The sequence below is a fragment of the Blennius ocellaris genome (assembly GCF_963422515.1).
Source record: "Blennius ocellaris genome assembly, chromosome: 15".
Classification (NCBI taxonomy): domain Eukaryota; kingdom Metazoa; phylum Chordata; class Actinopteri; order Blenniiformes; family Blenniidae; genus Blennius; species Blennius ocellaris.
In genome coordinates, this window is record NC_137664.1 from 17,790,731 (window position 1) to 17,815,632 (window position 24,902).

At 40.9% G+C, this 24,902-nt stretch overlaps 1 protein-coding gene across 1 annotated transcript in view; it reads right to left on the reverse strand.

Annotated features, from left to right (window-relative positions):
• Positions 1-23,116, reverse strand: part of lrrtm4l1 (leucine rich repeat transmembrane neuronal 4 like 1) — a gene marked incomplete at both ends in the record, with an annotated part of 79,909 nt that extends 56,793 nt beyond the window's left edge. Inside the window, one exon of the mRNA XM_080509941.1 lies at positions 23,044-23,116. Within this exon, the coding sequence (XP_080366067.1) occupies positions 23,044-23,116 (73 nt within the window). The remainder of the gene's footprint in view (positions 1-23,043) is intronic.
• Between the last annotated feature and the right edge of the window lie 1,786 nt (positions 23,117-24,902).

Here is a 24,902-nt window from a genome sequence, read left to right on the forward strand (position 1 = left end):
ATCTCATATCTTACAGTAGTTAAATCCGAAGATTTGAACAACACCTGCATAATACAGCAAAAAAACCACCGCAAGTGGCATGCATGCAATTATCGCAAAACTAAAGCTTTTTGGGTCTCAAGAGTGCTCCCTTCACTCATTTCAGAGTAAAATTTTAGGAGTGGTAAAAGGAGTTTGTTTGATTTGGAAGAGTGCAGCCAGAAAGTGACTTCACTTCAGGCAATTTATCCATGTCTATAACTTCTTCCTGCTGCGACAGAAGCCACAAATGGCGCTACTTCTTTTTTACGTATGCAGTCGCACTCCAGAAGACCTATTAAACAAAGTTTGTGATGAAAGTTATGACAAAATATATTCATATATTCAATGTGGACCATTTTTTATAATGAAAACAAAAAATGTGGATGAAATTCACAGCAGTGACTAATAAGGCTGCAATATGAGAAACTTCAGAACGACCATACACCGTAGCTTTACCGTTAATTTCTGCACCATGGCAAATTTAATAAATCTGGCACAGGACCCACGGAAATCATGCCCTGTTACGTTTGTCCATCCTATCTCCCTGCATTGTCTCACGTCCCTCCGGTTTTGTCCACGGTGGCTGCTGTGGCTACCGGGAACATAGTGTAAACCCACCTTAACAACCATGTCTTTGGATGGAGAGAAGAAGCAAAATGGCATTGATAAAAACCTAAAAAGGAGAACATGCAAGCGAGACTATTTCAAATGTACCATCAGCACTGGGGCGCACGCGTGATTTGGTCACATTTGTGCACTTAAAAAAAAAAAAAAACTTGGATATGAGAAGAATTGTTGCCGGGTGACATAAATACATTGTTAGATTTAGGCACCCATTCTCCTTGCTTCTGTTTGGACACCATACTGAGGTACTTGTGTTAATCACTTCAGCTGCATTACATTATTGATGCACAATCTTTTGAAAATGTAGAAAATATACTTCATATGGGATTCACGCACCGTCGTCCTGTCCCATCTTGCACCTTGTTTCCAGCCTCCCCACATTTCTGCCGTCATAATTACTACAGCCACTAGACACTAACATAAATCTTGCCTTTTGGCTCCAGTAGCCGTACTTGGGGCCCAACTGCTACAAATCTGCTGGGCTGCTAAGAGCTGACAGCCATTTAGTTGGCCTGAAAATGTTGGATTTCGCTTGGTAAGCTGAGGTAAGGTCATTATTATAATACAGTGAGCAAATGTTTGATCAAATGTCATGGGTGTAACTTTGCTTTGAGCCAGCCACCTTTTGTTTTGCTTTCATAAGAAATGAGCAAGCTCCGGGATAAACGTCGGCAGTCAACAATCTAAATCTACTTCTCGTCAGTCTCTCAGGAAATATCTGTACATTTTGCAATGCTTTCTCCCTTTTGGCTAAAAACTTGAAAGTGAAGGAGTGAATGAATCCTGTTTAACAATGATTTACTGCTCTGCAGTTTTGAAGACAGGTAGTTACCAGCCTGTGGTGTTGCTGCACAACAGACTGACATGGACACTGCGTGCAAGGAGTAAACACAGAAGCCTTTTCCACTAACCTCTGTGATAGATGACAATGACACCTTTAACCAGAGGAAATGTGCTCAGTAAAAACCGACAGCTTGGATGTTCTCAGAAGGCAGGGCAACCACCAGCCGTCGTCTTGTTAAAATAATTGCCTAAGTCGTTTTTCAGGAAACACAAAACACTACCGAAGTCACACTCTTGACATAGGCCAGTATACTAAAGGTGTATAATCACATGATCTGTTTAACTGAGGGTGTTGGCGATATTACCAGAGGTGGGCAGCATCATAATGAAAAAACCTGTTGAAAATGTGTTTCAAGTAAAAAAAAAAAAAAGCCATCAATCCAGCTAAATTGATATACGTAGTGAATGATATCAGTGAAATAACATTTTGGCAGTACTGCATTGCAAACTGATCAAAGTCATGCAGGTACTGATTGAATACGATTGCTAAGGTTTTTTCCCCCCCCATTTACAGGATGACATTTCAAGTGAGAACACATTTGAAAAGGATGTTGGTTTACACAGATATGGCAGAAAGGCTGAAAACTGTGGTTTTCATGTTGGGCTACTAGTGGGTGCTGTCTTTTGTTTTTTTTAATAAACCGCACACACTTGCACAGATAACAATATGTTATAATCATCAACAATGGTGAATACCAACATTTGTATGGAAAGACAACCAAGTTGAATTGCTATTACAGTGACTTGCAACTATAAAACGACCAAGTCCCAGGAGAATATGGACTGGGGGTCATTACACTTTGGTTGCCACTATTGTTGTTATTGTCCAAATACTCATGACTGTGTACAAGAACTACTTGCTATGATTGCGTTTTCATCCATTTATATCGCATTATCAGAAAGTTCCACCTTGGGAGTCATTTTCAAAAAGTTCCATTATCAATGGTTAAAACTTGTTTGTTTACACGTAAACACTGTTGTGTAAATGTGAGCTTAGCAGCTTTATCATGGATGACAAGACTTGAAGAGCTGCTGTCTCTCCTTCCACTTCTGAGTTGAAGTATCTTCATTAGTCCAAGCTGTAATTTAACTCTTACGTATTTATCAAACTCCAATGTAATGATGGAGTTTAATGTGTTTCATCATCACAAATGCTCAACATTAATGTTTGTCCTGTGTAACTGTGATGTAGTGTAAAATATTATAAAAAAATATAAAACATATTATCTGAGCTTCCTGTAAGCCAGCTATGTGTACTTTATATCAGCTGTTTTGTTGCTTCCACTTTCAAAGTCATACCTTCATCAAAGAGTTCTTTCAAAAAAGTACAGAATTCTAAAGCATTTCCCTGCTAAATGGTGTAACTTCAGCTCAACTGAATGGAGTGAATTAATCATTACACTGACCAACAGAGTGCTGACAGCTCAGCTAATGTGTCACACTGACACTACAATAAGAGACTGATGGAGACAAGAAATGAACAGAAATGGAATATTTTCCAAGTAACTACCTACATTTTATTTGCATTTACAAGCAATCCCTGCAGTACCTTCTAAAAACACAACTTGCTACCAGCATCAATTGTCCAGTAACTTGCACAACGCTGGCTATTACAATGTTTGCAACAGCCAAACCTTAATTATGACTCTGATCGATGGTGTAATCCTTATGAGTATTACATCGTACACTTAAGCCTGTACGACCGGGCTCTCTGTGAAGCACAAGATGTATAGTAGTGACTTCAATCTAACGGGAGCAGATTGCCATCTCTGTTATTGCACTCCTAGCAAAGGACGCCTAAACACAATCTGTGTCTGATAAAGCCACAATTGCCGACAATAAATATCAATTAAAAAAGCAGGTTCAGCACTCAGGCGTCCCGGGGGCTCAACAATTTCCCCGACTCTCAGTAGTTTGTTGAAGTTAAGCCCAAACACAAGCAGTAAATGTCAACCAAAATGGGTGTTGTGAATGCAGAAAGCAGGAAAAGTTGTGAGAAAATCTCCTAAAATGCCTCTTCTTTCCAATTACCTCACCTGGGGTCGCATTCCAATGGAAACCTTTCTGAAATTACATAAAAGCGATGCAGCTTTCACCCCTCCACCCCCACCGCAGTGCCATCGCTACTGCAACCACCCCCCCCCCAACTCTCTCTCTCTCTTTCCCTCTCTCCCACCGTCCCTCAGGACTGAGTGGGCTCTGGCAGGCCCGCCAGAGTCAGCTGTCGTCTTCCTTTGGCGGCACGACAAGTTGATATTTCATTTGAATGCGCAGCGCTCTGAGCACTGATGCAGAGGCTATTACCCAGAGTGCCCAAGTGGGTTGGCCAACGGTGCTAAGGCCGTACGCCGGGGCACTTCAAAGAAATGAAATGTGTGCGAGAAAACAAAATATATCTACCATTTCTTATTAAATGTTCTACAGTAGCACAGGTTAGACACATTTAACGGAAGAGTGCACCATGGCAGCTTTTAAAACTTTTTTACATTAGAAGATATATTGCATCAAGTTTCATTGGTTGTTTACTCTGGAGAGTGCAAGGCATCATCATTGTGTAGCACCGCTTCTCACTAAAAATACATACATCACATATTCACATGATATACAACACATAAATGTCGGGGTCTGGCCTGATTAAAAAAACACGAGAGAAGAATCATGACCGATTGGCGGGAGATCAGTAAATCAATATTACATATGATGTTATGTATTTTGCCCAAGTTGGGGGCTCATATGAAGACATACTCGCCTTCCCTTCCCCTGATTCCTTTCCTCTCTGACATGGGTCCCAAGGGTTTTTAAAGTGGGTGATGTGCAATCCAGCTTAGGCAAGCAATTTTGACAGGGTACTACCGCATGTGTGATATTACATTATTGAGTGTGTTCGCTCAGATTTAAGGCACATAAAATTTTAAATACTTTAAGGGCACAGAGGTACATGACATATTACTTGTCACGAGGAGCTATCACGCAACATTAATTAATTGGACACACTGGCATTACAATATTGAAATGAAGTACCTTTTACATACTTAAAAGTCATTATTTTACACCAATTAATCTGACAATTGGAGTTAGCTGTAATTTAAACTTACTGCAAAGGTATCGAACTGTATAAAACAGCTTATTTATGATAAAAGCTTCTTTTAATACCCATAATGCACATACATGCAGAGATAGGAGGGGCCGCCAGTCCTAAATACACGCTAAATTGAACATAAGGGACAGTGATGTATGTGAATGTGGAGTTAAGCTGGTTAATATCAGAGCAGTAATGGCAAAATTAAGCTTAAATGGGGCAGTATCCATTAAATTGGAAATGAAATGGGCGGTCGGTTTTGTTAGCTCAGTTATTCTGTCTGGATTTGTGGGGGGAGTAGTGAGCGAAGCGACCTACTCGAGCAGAACGGCGAAAGAGAGGGATAAATGCAGGCAGAGCTGGTCCCACCGGAGCCTTAATAGGAGAAACAAGGAGGCCTGAAGTCACATGCAAGAGTTTGGGCAAACTGAAAAGGAGGCTAAGTACAAGTGTTGCAGAAAAGAGCCTCCTTTCAAAAGTTAATGCCCTTTCATGTTGTTGTCTTAGAAAAATGACTTTGAAGACAGATGACTTTTTTTTCTATTTAGAGCCGGTTAGTGCACAGTACATGTACGGCACTAATGCACAAACACTCCTAAACTCCTAAAGCTCCCTGCAGCTCCGGTGGGAGATCTGGGAGTGGAGGTGGTGGTCTGCCCTGCAGAGGTTCGTGTTCATCTAAAAGGTTTTTTGGGTCCAGACTTCCACATCTTGCCTTAACTGCCACTTCTTAATGACATTTCAAAGGATAGAAACTGCAAGCTGGGAGCACTTTGATAATTTATTATAGCTTTTCCTTTTCTTTGTCAGCATCAATTACCTTTATTTCCAGGTCTTCATTCAGTTGCTTTGTAGCCGCTGGTTGTTGAGAGTTACCACGAGGTTGGAGCAGCAGGAACATTTATCAAACTCGGGAACCATCTGCTGGCACTTAGTAATGGCAATCCTTAGCATGGTTTCTGAGTCCTGAGGTATCAATTGAGGCTTAATGCCTTGATGTAGGGCATGACATCGAAAGTAACAGGGTTTTAACGTTTAAAGAAAAGGTCCACTTGTGCTTTAGAAATTAAACAGCAAGTGCAATGAGCCAAGGCCTCTGCATGCATCTATAAAATGGTTTATTTAACTGAGGCAATGAGGTACGGTGACAATAAAAATGCAAGGCTGGGCATTGTATTTGATTTTGAATATTATAAAGGAAAGGATGCAATCAATGTAGTTTCATAAAGTCATTCCAAACGCAACTGGATGAACTAAATGGCGATATGATTAATCATCATGTCGTGCTCCAATGGTATGGATACAATTTGTTAAGGTATCAGTTAAATGCTCTCAGATCAACAGGATTGCCAACATCTGCTCTTTTCCTTTATGCAATGTTCACAGATAATCCTTCATTTGGACTGGACTTATCTATTTAATCAAACCACTCAGGCAAACCTTTACTTTTCCCATAACCCTGCAGCTGGATCACTGCTTTCCCATTGACCACTTTTGAAGGGACCACCACACAATAGCTATTGTTTTAGAGATGACAATTTGGTCTTTTTCAAAAACTGTTACTGTCGGTTATTTTTACTTTTCCTCACAGAGCGATAGCCAGTATAATAGTCTTCAGTGGACATGATTATATGACTTGATAAACTTTGGGAACCAAACCTAGTGTTGTAGTCAAGGCCATGTGACCAGAACATCCCAAGACCACAACAAGTCCAAAACTTTAAGGAGCCAACACCGAATCAAGACTATGGCCAGAGCATTCCAAGACCAAGACTTGAAAGTGCCTAGACTGAATCAAAACCAAAACCTTGAAATTGGGTTCTTGAGTACTGCAACACTAACAAAACCTTTTAAACATGTTCTAATATCTGGCACAGTTACAGACAGTCTTGGTCCTTGATTAACCCCCATATTCCTTCCAACAACATTGCTTTACTTGTTTTCTGTGATTCTTTGGTGCAGAAGTTGAAGTAGGAGGCATGCCAGGAAATTGTCTAAATCATACCAGACTTCACAGTGTGCAAACAGACCTTTCCCTGCTTGATATTTGCCAGAAAGTAGACATTTAAATCACCTAAGACTAGGAGGAGAAGACAGAAGTCATTTCCTTTGTTAGCTAGGTTGACACGAGCAGCCTCTGGGTGTAAGGGACCGCTGCAGGGGGAAAGCAGCAAGTTCAACATAACCTAAAAGCCCACGGAAAATAATAGAATTTGGAGAGGCTGCAAGGAGAGAGCAACAGGGATTAAGAGAGGGTGGGACCAACTTCTGAAGGCCTGTTTGACAGATAGAGACGAGGGAGGTAGTGGACGTGTGTGACACAGAGCATGCTGCTATAAACTTTGCTGAAAGCAACAGGGCCAGCTCTCATGCTTTTGGTGTGAAATGCTCACTTGTTCAGAAACTGTCTGACACAATGGCAGAATTAATTACATGTAAACAAAAAAAGGTCATGGTTAAAAGCCACACAAGGAATGTAGAAAATAATAATAATCACACAATGATTCATGGTCCTTTAATCATGTTCTTTCTATCACCTCCATAGTATACAACTTTACTGGATGAAAACATGAGTCTGGAACATGTGAGAGTAATTATAAAGCCCACGCAATAAAGGTAATCTGGCATTTTTAATGAAACTTTAAGGAGCTGAAGCTCAGTGTCTTGTGTGCAGCTGTTTGTTAGAGTCCCTCCTCGGAGTTTAATAAATACCTGCCGCCTCACAGCAGCAGCATTCATATACGTGCCTCCAGACCCAGTAGTGAGCATTCACGCACATGGCAAAACAGCTGCATCTTCACTAATTGCTCATAATTATAAATTATCCCCCAACACTTCGGCAGGATCAGTCAAGATCTGACAGCAAATAATCCCGTGTGATTTCCCAGCATTCACCGAGGCATGCTTTACAACACGCTTCCTATAAAGCGTAGTCTGATCTTTCTGAAGATAATCATTATACCACTGTTAGTGAAAGTCTGGTACGTTCATTAAATATTTTGCCTGTCATGTCAGTATCATTATTATTAGTTTTTTTTTTTTTTACCCTCTTCATCCTCCAAATAAGAAGCAGGGAAGTTATTGTGCGCATGGATGCTTCCTGTAATTACCTATAGATTATAGCTTCTCTAATCATTAAAGTAGCTTCCAAAATATGACAGCAAGCAGCCATAGGACAAATACAAATGTATTACATTGCGCAGCGAGTTGCTGTAGTGAGATGGATTATCATTACATGGGAAATTTTGTGTTTCTCGTCGGACAATTTAGGTTGATCTTGTGTTGTAGAACATTTTTCCCTTTGCCAGGAAACAGCAATTCTTCTCTTGGCCTATAAAAAGGGTTAGTCATTCAAATTACAACAAACAAATGTTAAAACTTAAACGTGCTCCCGCTCCCAGGAGTGCTTTATTATTAATGTAAGCCCTGCGGCAACAAATGTTGTGGTGGCCCTTTGGCTCATGCCCGCTGACGGGACATGTTGTGCATTTCGGGGGAGGCGGCTGTTTCACTGATCAATCACAGCACTCAGACTGCCGAGGGGGATCAGTTCCCTTCTGTTCCACAATCAGACCAGTTTCCCTTGGCTCGAGTTGTGGTCGTCACTATTATGCCCTTCACTGATCACGTGTTATGCATTTGCTCTTAAAAATGTAAAATCCTTTCTTCCCCAACAGCGAATTTGGAGTGAAACACAGTAACATCTATCACTGCCTACCAGCTTACATCCATAAACGCAGCACCCGCAGCATGATGGAGAAGATGGGAAATACTAACAGTGCTAATGTAATTATAGACATACATTTGAGCTAAATTGGGCTTTTAAATCATCACAATTTACATATTTATTAGTAATATTAGCATTTCTGCCGGTTTCTATTTCTACAGTGTTTTAATATGTATGACAACTACAGGCAATGGTAATATCAACAACAGTTAGGACCTTCTAGTAACAGAAATGGGAAAGACAAAAGCCTCGTCTTTAGCCAAGCTCATATTTTAATGTGCTCTCCAACTATTAGCAGAAATTTAACAGCCGCTTACTAACAGGTCAAAGCTGGGCCCAGCAGGGGTGGCACAGAAGATCAGGCCAATCCTCCACTCCACTCCTGACTCTCTCACCCACAACTACACAGTTGATCACGATTGTATCCAGAATACATTTGAAGTCAAAAGATTTACTCCTCAATCTCCACATTTGAAGTTTACTGTGGGATTGAAAATATAGTTTGGGAGCTGCACATCCTATCGCATTATCAATATCTGCTAAAGACTGACCGAACAGAGCGAAATGAGCTCACAGAGCGAAACCCCGCATCAGTGCGTGTGTCGCTGTAAGACAAAGTCACGTGACCGATATAGAGGCTTGTGACTGAGGCAGATCTTTTGCAATCTCTTCCGTTCAAGCCACTGTGACCTGGAGCCCCCCCCAAAAAAAGAAGTTTCTGCCGTGTGGGACCATACTGGGCTTATTTTGGCAAATAAAGCATTTGTTTTTATTCCCTCGTGCCATCCTATTCCTCACAGTTTCCCCTTGATCTATCAGAACTAAAAGCCATTCAAAGTAACTCTTAAAGAAATCAACTGTTCAAATCCCTACACTTGCACCAGTCATACACAAATCTTAGCAAATCATAACATACTTCAGAGCAAGCACCTTAGCCAAAGAGAAGCTAGGAGGTAACAGGTAGGGCAAAACCACAGTGAAACTTATCAAAACCAACATTGGAACTAACTCGTTGGAACAGCACATATCAAATCCTGGCAAGGCTGAAGGATGAGAAGGAGCCAGTGTGTGTGTGTGTGTGTGTGTGTGTGTGTGTGTGCATGCGTGCGTGTGTGTGTCTCTGTTGTCCCATTAAAAACAGATAGAACTCCCCTCACAGCTGATGAGTTTACCACCATAAGACAAATACTTTTTGTGATTCAAGCTACAGTGGAGCTTTCTGAGGAGAAGAGAATTTCACACTCAAAGTGTAATGCGTTGAATTGTCATACACAGTGAGCAATACATAAAATGTATTTTTTTTCATAACATTTATGTATTAAAAAAAACTATGCTCCAAAGTCAAGTACATAAGCAACATCACATTCACTACACTTCCCCTTTGATTTTCCAACTGCATAATTTAAACATATCAAACATATTCTAATCTTAAATAAATATATATACAATGTAGAATACTATAACTTAAATCATATTGAATATACTACCTCATTGAATCAGAATGTCTTGGTTTCCTGCAATAATTTTTTTAATCCAGCAGGTGTCAGTATTGAGGGACACGGTGACACATGACCGACAAATCATCAATACAGTTTGGGCAACGTACCGCAATGCTTCACGAGGCCTCATCGACCCGTCACTACATGTCTCCATGCACTGTAAATGCATGCCATCTTTGTCAACATATCGACCAAATCGTATGCAGCTCTACTGTACAAGACTGTGTTGACAATGGATTATAGTTCATACCAACAGGCCAGAAGTCAGAAGCACAAAAACCGAAGAAAATGATAAAGTCAAGAAAATTCTCTGCTTTTGGAAAGGTGCAACCAAAAGAAAAAGCAACGGAAAGTAAAGGTGATAAAGTGTGTGTTCAAATGTAGTCCAAGACAAGAAAGTGCAGTATTATATATTTATTCATAAGTGATGCTGCAATCACTTGAGTCTAATGTCGCGTCATTTAAAGCAGTGATTCCCAACCGGGGGTACACGGACCCCTAGGGGTACGCGAGGGTATTGCAGGGGGTACGCAGAAAGATTATAAATTACCCTACAGTATCCACACACAAAAAAAAAAAAATTATACTATATTATATTGTATTATATCATGAATTTTAGTAAGGCCATAGGTTTATTTTCCATGAGTAGCAGTTCGTCCACAGTGATTGTAACACTACAATGCACATAATATGAAAAGACTATAAAGTGGCGCGCTTTAAAAAAAAAAAAAAAAGGTTCACGTTCTTGCTGCGGGCGCGCACGATTCGCGAAGCTAGCTAACTCTAGCTGCATACCGACTGTAAACATGGATGCATGGCTAGGCAGGAGTAAACGTCCAGCTACCGCTACTGCTACCGTCGCCTCGGACGCAGGCACAGGGGAGCCCAGTGAAAAAAGGAATTATGAAAGACTTATGAAAGACAAGCAAGTGCAAGTGTCTCATTAAAAGGTATGTTTTTACACTCACAATAATTGTTTTATTTAAATGAGCAGTTGGATAGATAGAAAGACAAAGGGTTAAATATAAGTACACATTAAGGCGAATAATCACACACGAGAGAGGGGGTACTTTTCACATGGAAACCAGCTCAAGGGGTACACTGGTCAAAAAAGGTTGGGAACCACTGATTTAAAGCACAAGTTATAACATTAATATCTAATTTCCACAATGACGTTTCAAGTGAGAAAGTATCATTTTTGTGTTTTCATTTCAGAAAAGTTCTGGGTTTACATTGCAAATCTTCTGAAAATGATCTGTTTCCATGGAAACAGCAGAGAGTTGGTGCTGTTGTTTGTTTTGCAATGAAACCACACACATGAGAGCAGAGAACAATATTCTATCAACATTAACACTAACGAGTACACAGACATCTGTGTGGACAGATGACCAAGTTCGATTGCTATTACAGTGACTGTGAACGATAAAACTTCCAAGTCCCAGGAGAATATGGACTGGGAGTCATGACACTCTGGAGGCAAACGTGGTTGTTATTGTCCATCTACTCATGCATGTGCAGAAGAACTATTTACTATGGCCATGGTGTGCAGGAGCAGAAGCAGCATTTCAGAAAAGTTGCATTCCTCCCCTTTGATGCACTCAGGGAGCTTTTATTAAGATCTTAAAAACAAGTGCTAATTTGAAATTTCCAAGTCTTGTAAAAAAATTAAATCACACAGGCCTCAGGTCTATGTTACCGAGACATTGTATGATTTATTTATTTTTCTATTAAGACAGAGTGACTAAATGAAAATGAAGTTGCATAAGTAAATGATTAAAGGTAAAACATTAATCCAAGCACATTTTGTCATTCTGTTGGCAAGCGCCAAGGAAAATACATTCATCTATCTCTATTACCCATCCACAGAGAAGTCATCAATAAACCGCATTGTCCTTTTATGTTAATTTCTCAAGGATTTCTTTGTGCAGCATGTTTTAGATAGACCTTCAAGTTGGCCACAGTAATCTTCTTTTCATAAGCAGCAACTGTGATCATTTTGGAGATAAATAAGTCCGTGAAATAGCTATTTCAAAAAAACAGTGGTAATTGGTGGTTTTGTCCAATCCAACTAAACTGAGCTGTGTGGCGCAGCTGGAAGGACACCAAAATCATGGTGTGTTTCATTTGTTATCAATTGTTAATCAACCATTTGTACTATGGTTATGGCTATAGGTATGCTTACCGGTGTCTCATAGGAAGCTTTGGTGACGTGACAGAAGTCAGAAAACGAGCTGCTGCCTCACAAAGTCACAAAGGTCACCCTCTAGTTGTGGAATGCAGTTGCCAAGGGTGTAAAAATAATTTGCAAAGGAGACCTTTCAAAAGGGTAATTGGTTATTTTGGATGTCAACAGTTTTTACACCAACAGGTTGTCTGTGGCAATGAATGCTGCTCACATTGGGGGGGGGGGGGGGGGGGGGGGGGGTAGCTCTTAATGACAACTATTTGATGGGACTCTGTTCAGAACTTGTTTGAGGAGCTTGGGCCGGCCCACTCTGCTTCAGTACCTACGGTTTATCTGACACGCGGCTGGCCTGATAGAACACATGAATAGAGTCACATGAATATCCATAAACGTACAGCTTTTGCTTGTGAATACTTCTCAGACGAGGGAATAAATAAAACATGACACGTGCTGCCTGAAAACAACAGCTTTGGTACGTAGCAGATGTTGCAGTCCCATTAAAGCTTTAATTATCTGTCATGATGCCGCACCTTTCAAAAAAAGATATGAATCTGCGTGAATAGATAATGTGGTGAACAGGTAATACTTTACCTTCATATCTGTTAGTCTAGTGAGCTTGTAGACTGCTTATCATTAATATCGGTAAGATTTTAATTTGTTGGCCATAATGACATTCAAATTGTGTTGTTTTGTCTCCCTCTAGGTGCACCTTCATAAAAGATGGAATATCTATTCCATTTATAACAATCAAGTAACAGCAGATATGACACATAGTAATTATTTATGTGGTTAGAAATAAGGGAGCAGATTAGGGGTGACAATTTAAGACAGCAACTCTTCATTAAACATTATAAAAGGTAAGATTATAATCGATGGGGATGTTATTAATGCAAGCTAACCAATTAGCCTTGGCTAGACAAGTCTTGTAACACTCTTGAGTCGGCCACACCAGTAAAATAATGACATAATTACCTATAAATTCAGGTCATTTAAATAACCAAGTAAATAATAACTTCTGGTGAAAAATACACTGAAAATTCTGAAAAATGGTAGTTTACTAGCAATGAAGTAACTGTTGTTTTGTGTTGTATTGTAATGTGTTCTGTGTGTTCTGTGTGCTCCTCTTAAGAAACTAGTTTAAAAAATTTATGTTTGGTTTTTTTTTTTTATTTCCATATTTTGCTTGGTGGTTTAGCAGGCCCAATTGGGAGTCTCTTGTGTGCCAGTTTGACACTCCTGATCTAGAGACTTGTCTTTTGTTTTTGATATTCATTCATTCATTCATTCATTCAATCATTCATTCATCTATTTGTTTTAAAACCAATTGAAGCACTCCAGTTAATCACAACTAAGAACATTTTCAAAAATATTTAGCTTAAAATTTTTCACTACAAAATTGTAACTTAACACTGACACATTTAAACAAATGTATATAGTATAATGTATGTATCCATGAATGGAATGTATGTATTCACAATATCTAAAAACACTGCTTATAGTCCTTCCAGCCTTATTGAAATCTCAACAAAGTCCTCAGAGTTGTCGTTGCTGAAACTCTACAGTGGACCAGTCTTTTATCTGAACATTTTTCATTTTCATAGACATTACAACATATTCTCACTGAGGTTCACAACTGGTCTAAATCATTCTGTAATCTGCCTGGTTTGAGATGCGGAGCGAAATATTTTGCATGCTCAAAATCATTGCACAAACCAATAAATGGGATTCAAATCCTGGTTGTCCTTGCCTGTTGTGCCGGGTCTTGAAGTATTGCAGTCTGGATGTGATTAACCCCCTCCAGGATGTCAATATGGCAGACAGAACTAAATGAATGGCATTCTAAATCTGATCACTTGTGGCATTATTATGTGATATTTCTAACAGGAAATGGGAACTGACAAATGTTGAAAGTCTAAGAATAAGAGTCTGATTTGTTTTTAACTACTGCCGATTAACATGAATCACGTTGCGTTTCACAAAATTAACTCCACATGCTTCAGTTCTTTATTTGGGCTTCAAAACAGCCTCTGCAAAAGGAAACCTTGACTGAATATTTTCTTTGAAAAACCATTTACAGAACTGCATCTTCTGGAAACATAATATACTACAGCATTGTTATCATGTATTTGTTGCCATGTTGGTATGAGAGCATATTCTGAGATTGTGCAGTGGAAAAGTATGTGTTCCCCCATGTGAATAGTTGGGTTTTTTTTTCTGTCCTTTGTTACTTACTTCATTGGCCAATGAATGCTTTTCCCCACACTGTACCACAATTGATCTAACTGTCACCATATGCGCAATGACCTGCAGCATGTGATTCTCAGAAATGACGAACACAATTGAAGAAACTGCGAAAGAGCGAGGTCACACGGAATGATTCCCCACCATAACAGAGAAATTCTTTATTGTCACTCTTAAAACACGTTAAAACACAGTGTTAGCAGTGAAATGTCTTGATAATGTGATGTTATCTCATTAAAGGTCTTCATTCTACTATTCTTAATCTTTTCAAATCCATAGACATCATGGCAGCTCATGCAAGAAGCACAGGGAGCCTCAAATGTCTTCCAGTGATGTCAGAGGAGTTGCCACTTTCAAGTTTCTTGTGTTAAAAGAAAACCTGAATCTTGTGCAAGTCATCAACATTCGCGCTCTTACGTGAAGTTGGAATGTGTGCTCATCAGTTAGTACACTCTTATGTTTGGGTTTTTAATCTGGTGCAGCATACTGTAGGGAAAAAAAAATCTTAACAGTGACAAGAATATAAACTTGCATGAGCCCCAATGTGTATAATGTCACCTAGCTTCTGCAGCATCTAACCCAACCAGTCAGACACTTTGCACCCAATAAATCAGCCGTATCGCCAACAGTTTACAACCACTGCGCTTAACATCTGGAAGGACGACGTCCAAAAAGAAAAAAAAAGGACAGCTGAGACTATCTTAATCATAAAATATGACACGTACCAGGACGCTGCCTTTGAGACGGACACACGTTGTTGGTTTGCAAAACTGTGCTGAGAGGCCGAGAGCTTTGCTGATCAATACAAGCACTGATGTCAAAAGATCAGCACAAGCTGAGCTGCATAATCTTGGCCACTGTAAAGCCAGCCTGCAATAAAAAGTGAAGGAAGCGCACATCACAGACAATGCATAGTTGTGTCGCTTATGGCAACAACAAAAGGAAGTAAAGGCAAGCTGCTCTAACCTTGAGAAATCTGCTATGGAATAATAGCGATAAATTTTTTTAGAAGTGTATCTTTGACGTATTGAATTTGGACTTGTATTCACTTGTGGAGATAATAAATGAATCCCTCTTTTGTATTTGTGAGCAAACCTTTCAAAACAATAACACTCCTTGGCACAGATGCTTCACAATTTTTTATTCACTTCCACAAATGGAGCAGAACAAATGGAAACACTAAACTGGTATGTATTTTATTAAATATCTCTCCTATTTTGAATATTTATTCTCACATTGTGTGTTGTTTGTGAGATAATTTTTCCTTTCTACTATTCTTTTTTTTAATTTCCTCTGTGTCCCTGCAGGGAGGTATGTACTTTACACAAAGACGGCATTGGTTATTTTGTTTAAAGGCCTCGAAAACCTCATTTCTGAATCAGCTTCTTAGTGTAACGGATGGACGCCGACATGGATTGCCCTTTTGTTTTTGTTATTTTCTGCAGTAGTTAGGATAGTTGAGGTTCCTTAACAGAATATACCAATACCAGTATCGAGTTTCGGGTCCAATACTGCATGAGGTGCTCCACAATACAACCCGCGGAGTACTACGTGACATCATAGCCATCGCACATTGTTCACATATTAAGTACAAGTTTGTCTTTATTGCATTTAATGAGTACCTGAATTGATACTCAGCAAAAAGTTCGTACTCATACTTATACTCATCCCCTAAATAAGTGGTATGGGTATCCCTAGCTTTTTATCTATGATACAGACCAGGAGCCTCATTTCTAAAACATTGCGTAGGATTCCTACTAAAAATGTACAGTTGCTGAATATGGCGTGCGCCCCCCAAAAATTGGGATCGGTAAAACTGTGCATACACACATGTGCATGCACTTTCCATTTAAAGATCACAATCCACCTGGAAGGTTCTGCAGTTCAACACGCCCACTTTCTACCATAAATGGTCAATGCAAAGTGCTTCGTCAATATTTCTGCATCTCAATCGTCCTGTTGATTGCCGGCATTTGATGCTAAATCCTGATAGAAACGACAAAGAATAGAAATTATTTTTATTTTTTTTAAATCTATTTTTTTCTTTCAGATTTTCACCATCTGTTTGGTGGTTCGGTGGCCAGATCCGAGTCGCTTGCAGGCCTCTTTTTGGCCCACAGGCCTTATGTCTGAAACACGCTGGTCTAACACATACCATAAATGGTCACATGGTTTGGGGGCCGATGATTTTGCAGTCCAAGTCAACACCTCATGTTTCTCAAATTATTCATGAAACATTTTGGTTTTGTCCTACCGAAACAGCCCACTGCCACCAGGGAATAGCATTTCCACAAAATGATGCACACTGTCTGCAACAATGCATCAGTAGATGGTATATGTCAATGTGACTTCCATATTAATGACAGGACTCAAAGTTTCCCCATCAGAACATTTTCCAAAGCATCACACTGCCTCTGCTTGCTTGCTTGGTTTCCAAGGTACATCCTGGTACCATGTATTCCCCAGGTAAACCATACATATGAACCCAGTCCTCATGTAAAAAGGGGGAAAAAAAATGAAGATCCTTCTATTGTTGTGTGGTACAGTTGTGATGCTCATGTGCCATTGTCACCATGCAGAGTAGTCATACAAAAACACTGTGATGCACAGGGTATTCTGACACCTTCCAATCATTTCCAGCATTAATTAATCTTGTAAACTGAGCTTCGGTCACCTCGTAGGACACCCATTAGAAATTAGGTGCCACATTTCAAGGGGCTGTCCTTCAATAAATTCAGACTTGTTAGATGAGGCTACCCGCTCTAACCTTCACTTCCCACATGCATCAGAGAGCCTCGGCCACCCATGACCCTGTCATGACTCAGTCCCTTTCCTTCCTTGGATCAGTTTTGAGAGATAATGACTCCTGCACACCAGTAAAACCAAACATGAGCTGCAGGTCTGGAGACGTTCTGATCGAGTCATCTAGCCATCACAATGTGGCCCTTGTCAAACTCATTGAATTATTTATGCTTGCTCATTACTTCTGCTTCTTGTGCAAGCACGAAGAGAATAACTTTATTTGATGCCGAACATACCTTCCCCACTAACAGGTGCCCTGAAAAAGGAGATCAACATTCTCATTCCCCTGATCCTTGAATTACTGCCACTGTACAGAACCACAATCTAATTAGCTCGGTAACACGCGTGCCAAATTTGAATGAACTAGCTCAAAGCACTTGAGAGATTTCATGCTGATGAGAATGTGGAAGGTCACAGTGACCTTGATTTTTGACCTTTGGCCACCCAAAATCCCATTAGTTTGTCTATGAGAGCGACTGAATGTGCTTGCAATCAAGATGAGGGGCAACGCCATGCTGCAGTGGTCAGCATGACAGCCTGGTTTTCTTCACAAAAGGAACATGCTTATTGAGGAATTTGGAGGCCAGAGGCATGTGTGGAGGTGATTGTACTTCTAAATGGAGGACACGTGATGAACTCGTGACCTATCTCGACTGTGAGATGCACTTTGGACAATGTTAGCTGGCATAATCTCCAGTCCACCTTGCAGATATAGGAATAAATGTTTTACATAGAATTTCTAGACAACTTGTATATACAACTTGGGGACAATAGGGGTTTGGGGGGGGGCTAAAGGGGCAAGACAGGTGGCAGGTCCATCACAAGTAAAAAATAGAAAAACAGAGAGACACACACACCTATGGTCAATTAGAGTGACCTGGAATGTTCTCCTTTAAGGGACTCCCTTCCAAAAAAAAAAAAAAAAATCCAAAGGGAGGAACTGCAATTCCACAATGAAAGTCCCAAAAGCCTGGAGCCGAATCCAGGAGTCCTCAACCTGTGGCACCAAGCACTACTGTACTGAGCAGCACTGACAAATACAATTCCTTGTAAATATGACATACCAACTTGAAGACACCGGTCGTTACGGTAAAGGTATCTTTCTAATTCATCACTGGTACTCTAGATCAGTGTTTTTCAACCTGTTTTGAGCCAAGGCACACTTTTTTCTTTGGAAAAATCTCGAGGCACACCACCACACGAAAATGTTAAAATGTGAAACTCTGTAGCCTCTATTAACAATATAAAGTCATTCTCATCAATGCTTTATCAACAGGAATCAAATAATACAGAAAAAAGTATTTCCCAATTAATTTTTTTTATTTTTACTCACTCGGTGTGAAACCTGGACCTGATGGATGAACACAGAGCTGATATCCTGGTTAGATTCTTCCTTTTCAAAAACTTCTCCATCACTGTCACTGACACAGTACTTTGATACAAGATGGGAGCAGCAGGTGGTGGAGATTAACCAGACTGACGTCTGTTAAGGTTCGATTTCACCGGCAACGTTCTGTGCTGCCATCTATTGGCGAAGAGTATTGTAGCGATCACGGAGTTGGTTGCCGCAGGGCATGATGGGAGTTCAGGTTATGTGTTGCCGGAGGTTATTGAGGGTTATTGTTGGGGTTGTTCTGTGTGTTGATTTGTGCTTGTGTTGTGTTTTGTTCCTCGGTTCAGATAGTTAATTATTTCGTCTAGTTTGGTTTGTTGGATGTTGGTGTGCAACCATAAGTGAGAAATGTGTTGTGTGGAGTGTCATCCTATTATGAAGTTCCGGTTGCGTGTGTTCATGTCAAAATAAAAGCCTCTGGTATTCAGCTGGCAGTATAGAATCTCGACTCAGAGCAATTCTTAGGCAGCGCTCGCCACAGTATTTATACCTGATTACTCTGCACACGGCTCTCACAGCTGACAGCGGCTGTGAGACCAAATGTTTTTTTAGACAAAATGTGAAATTGAATAATTTCCCACGGCACACCTGACTATATCTCGCGGAACACTACTGTGCCACGGCACAGTGGTTGAAAAACTGCTGCAGATAACACCAATGTTACCGAGAACAGGACCTCTTTCATGTACTTGCCAGGAGAACTAAAAGGTAATTTAAGAAAGTCAGCTGTGTTTGGCCCGGTATACAAAACAACATCTTCAAGTGAAAACGCAAAACTTTCATTGCCGTTTGGGTGTCTCTTTACATGGAAATAAATGAATAAATAAATAAATAAATAGTTCTTCTGCACATGTACGAGTAGATGGACAGTAACAACAATGGCGGCATTCAAAGTGTCAGGACTCCCAGTCCATATTCTCCTGGGATATGGTGGTTTTATAGTTGCGAGTTACTCAAAACAGCAATCGAACTTAGTCATCCGTCCATACAAATGTCTGCACAAATGTAAATGTTTATAGTATGCTGGTCTCCGTGTGCATATGTGTTGTTTTCATTAAAAACCACCCACTTGTTGCCAACAAGAAAACAACATTGTTTTCAGTGTTTCAGCTGTTTTCTGTAAATGGAGATCGTTTTCAAAATGTTGCCATATAAATATGAACCTTTTTTGAAATAAAGACGTAAAAAACTTTGCGTTTTCACTTGAATTGTGTGTAAATTGGGCCGAAATGATGACCGGTGGCCCAGTGATCAGGACACAGAGACAGCGACCCTGCAACTCTTCAACTGTTTCCACTTACAACAAAAATGGTATAAAGAAGCATTGGGGATCGTAGCCATCTTTCAAGTCAAAATCACTGTCCAACACAATATCAAACATAGAGCTATTAAAGAAACATTCTTTCTAATGCTCAATTTCCAACACTACTGAGAAGTCTGTTTCTCTTGTGTCAGTGTAGGTTCATTTTTAACTATGACAAAGCTCCATCGAGCGATTTCTGCAGCAGATTCGCAACAGATCGGAAAGCATGCTGTCATTGTCATTTGGGGAGGCATTAATAAATTATCTTTGCTGCTGTTCAGGCTGTCATACTTGCAAATAAAGCCAAAATATTTCAAAGGCTAGCGGAAGTGAGGTGATAAAACCATGACAACCAAAAGCAGGCTGGAGTGCACCTCAGTGATATCAAACGTACGGCGCGCTATCTCCAGCCTCTTGTTGCAGGGTCGTTTTTCTTTGTGTGAGCTCGGCTCAGCATCCCCACTGCCAGACTTTGTTCTCACTCCTGCACCTTTTCCCCATATTTCACCGTGCCAGTTCAACGTGCACACTCATTGTTTGGGAGAAGTCATTCACAAGTCGAGTCCACTTCAGGAAAACACAAAGCGAACAAGAAGAAAACAGACGTGGAAAAGAAGTCGCCATTTCAAAATGTTCCAACACGGCACAAAATAAAAAAGAAGAAAAATCCACCCCGAATCAATGACCTGGAGGTAGATTGAAAGAGGTTGATGTGATACGTCGTGTTATGACGGTTTGATGGCGTGAGTGGGTAGAAGTACAGCAAATATTACCGAACTCACAGCAGAAATGGCTGATGGGGACTTTCAGTCAGACTCAGAATGAGGAAACGTTCCTCACGCTGACAGAATAATCCTTATTGATGGCTTCAGCTACTTTAAAAGGAGCCACAGCCAATTGGACTGTTCAAGGTTAGTTAGTTTTTTCTTCTCCTCTTGCTTTCTTTTCATGTCTATTATTCGTTTCTCGAGTGCCTCTGGAAGAATCAAAGTGAAACTGATCAATTCAACAGCATTAAGTTGCATTAGGACTTTAATCTAAAGACAGACTGACCTTGTCTTTGTCATCAAGGTATTTACTTGTTCTTTGATCTACTTAATCTTAGCCAGTATTGTCATAATAATGAATTTCTAAAGTGGAGAAATGAGATCTCATCCACATATTGGTCGTAAAGCTGCAGGGGAAGTTAATGGTCGTGTGCCAGGGGTGTCCCATTAAAACCGAAGCAGCAGTTGCTTGAATTATTTGCACATCGATGACCATGACTGCATCGGATGGAAGAAGCACATCTACACAGGTAACTATCTGCCTTCTCTTCTTTCTTTTTTTTGTCAAAGAGATCCAGCTTAGGTTTTCTGCAAAAGTGCTTGGCGGACTAATTAGTGTCTCCCGTCTGCTCGAGGAAACTGATGGATTATTGAACAAATGGAACGTTATTTGAGCCTAATTGCCCTGTTGCTCTCGCCTAAGCAGTTCAACTGCATACATCAAGACGGGCGTGCTCGGACAGGCTGGGGAGGGGGGCGGGGGGTTGGGGGTGATCGGGCCCTGCTTCTTACAGCATCACCTTCCCTCTGCAACCCCTTTTTGCTTTGGTCCGCCTTTAAAAAAAAAAAATGCCTCCCTGGTTTGCTTGTTGTTGTAGAGGAGAGCTGAATATAAATTCCACAGCTTGGACTGCTGAGAAGGTGATTTGCATTCTTTGCTGTAAGGTTGTTAGTCAAAGTCCATGCCTCCTTAAGAGGTATTAATCAAAAAAAAAAAAATGTATTCCACCATTTTGAATATAGCTGGTGCATATTCATCAAAACAATGTACAAATTCCTATTAAGAGCTGATTTTGGAAGTTATCCTATATGCATGAACTGGACTTATCAATACAAAAACAAAATATGTATTACACCAATGTTTGGCAGTCATTTGGGCAGGAACCTGATTCATGCATACTTCGGAGTTACTAATCAAAAATATATGTGATGTAACACTGTTATCGACTCATTTTCTCTTTTTTTTTAAAAAGTAATCAGACACATGCAGGTTTGTTATTATAGAAAAAGTCATGACTATTTTCCCATCACTCTGAATTTAAAACATATCAAAATCCAATCTGAAGGACAGCGTGAACATCCTCAAGGTGTCAAGTCGCCTGTGAAATGTAGGGGTGTGTTATAAAGGTCTTTTTGTCATTGTGTCATTGTGTCATTGCGTAAGGGGGAATAATTATTCAGAAATAAGGGGGTTCAATTAGAAAAGCAGATCCTTTCAGAAAATAAAATGTAAGCACTTATTTTGGGCTTAACATTGTGATGACACAATTAAAACGTAGCAATACGTGCTCATCATCCGTACTACGCTTCTCATTACTTGGGAAAACGCCACCATTCTGTACAGATGTGTGGGCTTGCTCGCCTCTCAGCTCAGATTGGACTTTTTTATACTGTTTTTTCTTTCATTGGAGGGGGGGGTGAATCACAGAGCATCCACAGAAATCCAACAAGTAAGGAATGAATCACACTGTGGCGCAAAGAGTGGATTCCTCTGCGCCACACGTGTCTCGTTCAACGTAAGCGTGCACGTTTAGGTATATGTGAATAACATGTCCTTCAGCGGTTCAACAACTGAAAGTTGCGCGGGGAGCAGAGATGCGTCGTGGCACAGACTGAAAATACGCACCACAGGCGAAGAAAAAAAGAGAGGGAATAAAATATGCGATTGCAGCTGATGAGCGCAAAAGTGTTGGTTTGTGATCCGGAGCGCCGAGTTTTGAGGTTTGGTGAAGCATCCACAGTCACTAAAATGGAGGAGGTGATAGGCAGTGTGGGATGAGATTGTAGGTGCCCAGTGCTGTCAAGAGAAGAGGGGAGGATGAGGAGGTTGAGGCGGAGGAGGAGGAGGAGGAGGAGGAAGGAGGGATGGAGTCAAAACATGTCATAGCTTTAGACGGGGGTGAGATAGAAAAAAAAACAGGGGGAAACACACGAGGAGGCTAATCTCATCATATTTAAGCTATTTAAGGTCAGCTCTTTCGACTATGACAATAAAGTTGTCATTGCGGCTTCGGTGGAAAAGGACAGAAAATAATGCTGTCACTGAGCTGACAGCCAATTCAACGCGACACCAAGAAGAGGTGAGAATATTCCTGTATCCCTCACTCCTCCAAAAACTCAAATATTTGTGCATTTTGTTCTCATTTCGGTGAACTTAAATGACATCAAGATTTTACGCGCAAATATTGCAGATTCGGAGAAGCGCAAATGGCAAAAAAGTGGAGACGCCAGCTTGCTGCGTATGAACACCGAAATATTTAGAGGAGGAAATATTCTCACCATGCACACACTCGGAGATGGCTCCAATAATGGTCTCAAAATGAGAATTGACACAATCCACCGACTTACCCATGTTGGCTCATCAGTCCGTTCCCCCTCCGTCCGTCCTCCGTAGCGCAATCCGCCGCGCAAGATCACGACTTCCTCCGTGTCGCCTTTTTTTTTTCTTCCCCCACCCCCCCACCCCCCAATACCTGAAGAGCCGCGGAGCTCTTTGCGCCTCTCTCACACCGCGGTTGACTCACCTGCCTTCATTCTAAATAAACACACAAGATGAGGCAGATACAGAAGTTGCGTCTCGCTCACGGCGCGCTCTTAAAGTTTGCGTCCATGCTCCTTGACGCAGGGCAACTTTCCAGTCCAGGCGGAGCCATCAATCCCTCTCCAAGTTCGAAGTAAAGAAGGAAAATGATGATGATGATGATGGTGATGATGATGAGGTGGTGGTCCCTTCCTCCAACCCTGATGAAACCGCAGCACAGATGTCCTCAATGGAAGAAGAAGAAAAAACGAGTCACAAGCTGTAAAAGTTTGGAGATGAAAACGAGCCGGAGTCGAGGAGATTGAGGTGGAGGTGGAGGTGGAGGGGGTGGGTGGGCGGCTGTCACCGGCGGGAGGTATGGGTCCTCTGCGCAAACATCCAGCGGAGCGGCGGCGAGGAGATCACAGGCAGACACGGGCTCTGTCTGTCGGAGCTCCAGTGCGGCGCAGCGTCGAGCAGGTCCGGCGTGTGCGCGCAAGTGGGGGACGTGTGTGCGCGCGCGCGTTGGCAGGCCAACATGTGGGGGGGAGACAGAGAGAGAGAGAGAGAGAGAGAGAGAGAGAGAGAGAGAGAGAGAGAGAGAGAGAGAGAGAGAGAGAGAGAGAGAGAGAGAGAGAGAGAGAGCGAGCCCAATGCAGTGTTTAACAGCTGCAGACAGATATTGCCAAATATAAGATTTGCCTTTTCTTCTCTTGTTGATCTGCCTCTTCCATCTCCATCACCACCAACACAAGCACACAGCAGCGCGGGAGGAACTTCCCCCCCAACATGGGTCTATTATGCAGGTGTTGTGGAGGATATGCTGAGGGCTATATGTGGTCATCATTATCGCATGAGTGGGTAGCCTGCCCGATCCCACCTCATGTTGCATAATTATTGCGGAGAGGAAGATTGAACGACGAGAGCACGGAGACTGCTGAGCAGGCTTCCCCATGTCCATTTGAAAAATACTTTTGTAGATAAGTTTTTCTTTGTCGTTGTATAAGCCCCCTCAAAAATCTGTTCCAAGCTCTCAAATGTGTGTTTTGATATTATAAGCATGATTAGAATTAAGTCTAATCATGCCTTTGAGCAATAACAAAACTCCTACTGCTGTGACATCTTTCTCTGGAATTCAAATGTCTCACTGATATTGCCACATCATAACAATTTCAAATATTTGATTTAGTACGACCTAATCACTTCATATTGTGACAGTTTCTTGGGCTTGTGTGAGTAGTGCTCCAACAGGTGCTTATTTTATTAAAGATGATTCATCCACAAAAGTTGGGAGAAGAAAGAAAAGAAGACTAGGACTTATAAAAATCTTCCCATTATACGAAATCACTCCAGTCTAACTCGACTTTACATTTGAAGTTGGATAACATTCTGACATTGAAAGTCTTCAACATGACACATTTTTAGTTCGTTTTTGCTTGAAATGAAATTGTTTTGAAGTCCGCTTCTATTTTGGCCAAATGGTTGAATCATTCACTGTGATTCCTTTCATTCAATTGTCTGTTCAATTACAGACAGGCTGTTAACCAGATGGCACAGCACTTAAAATTGAATCCACTTCGTTGAAAGTTTCCCATTTTGTATGAAAAAGTAACTTCTT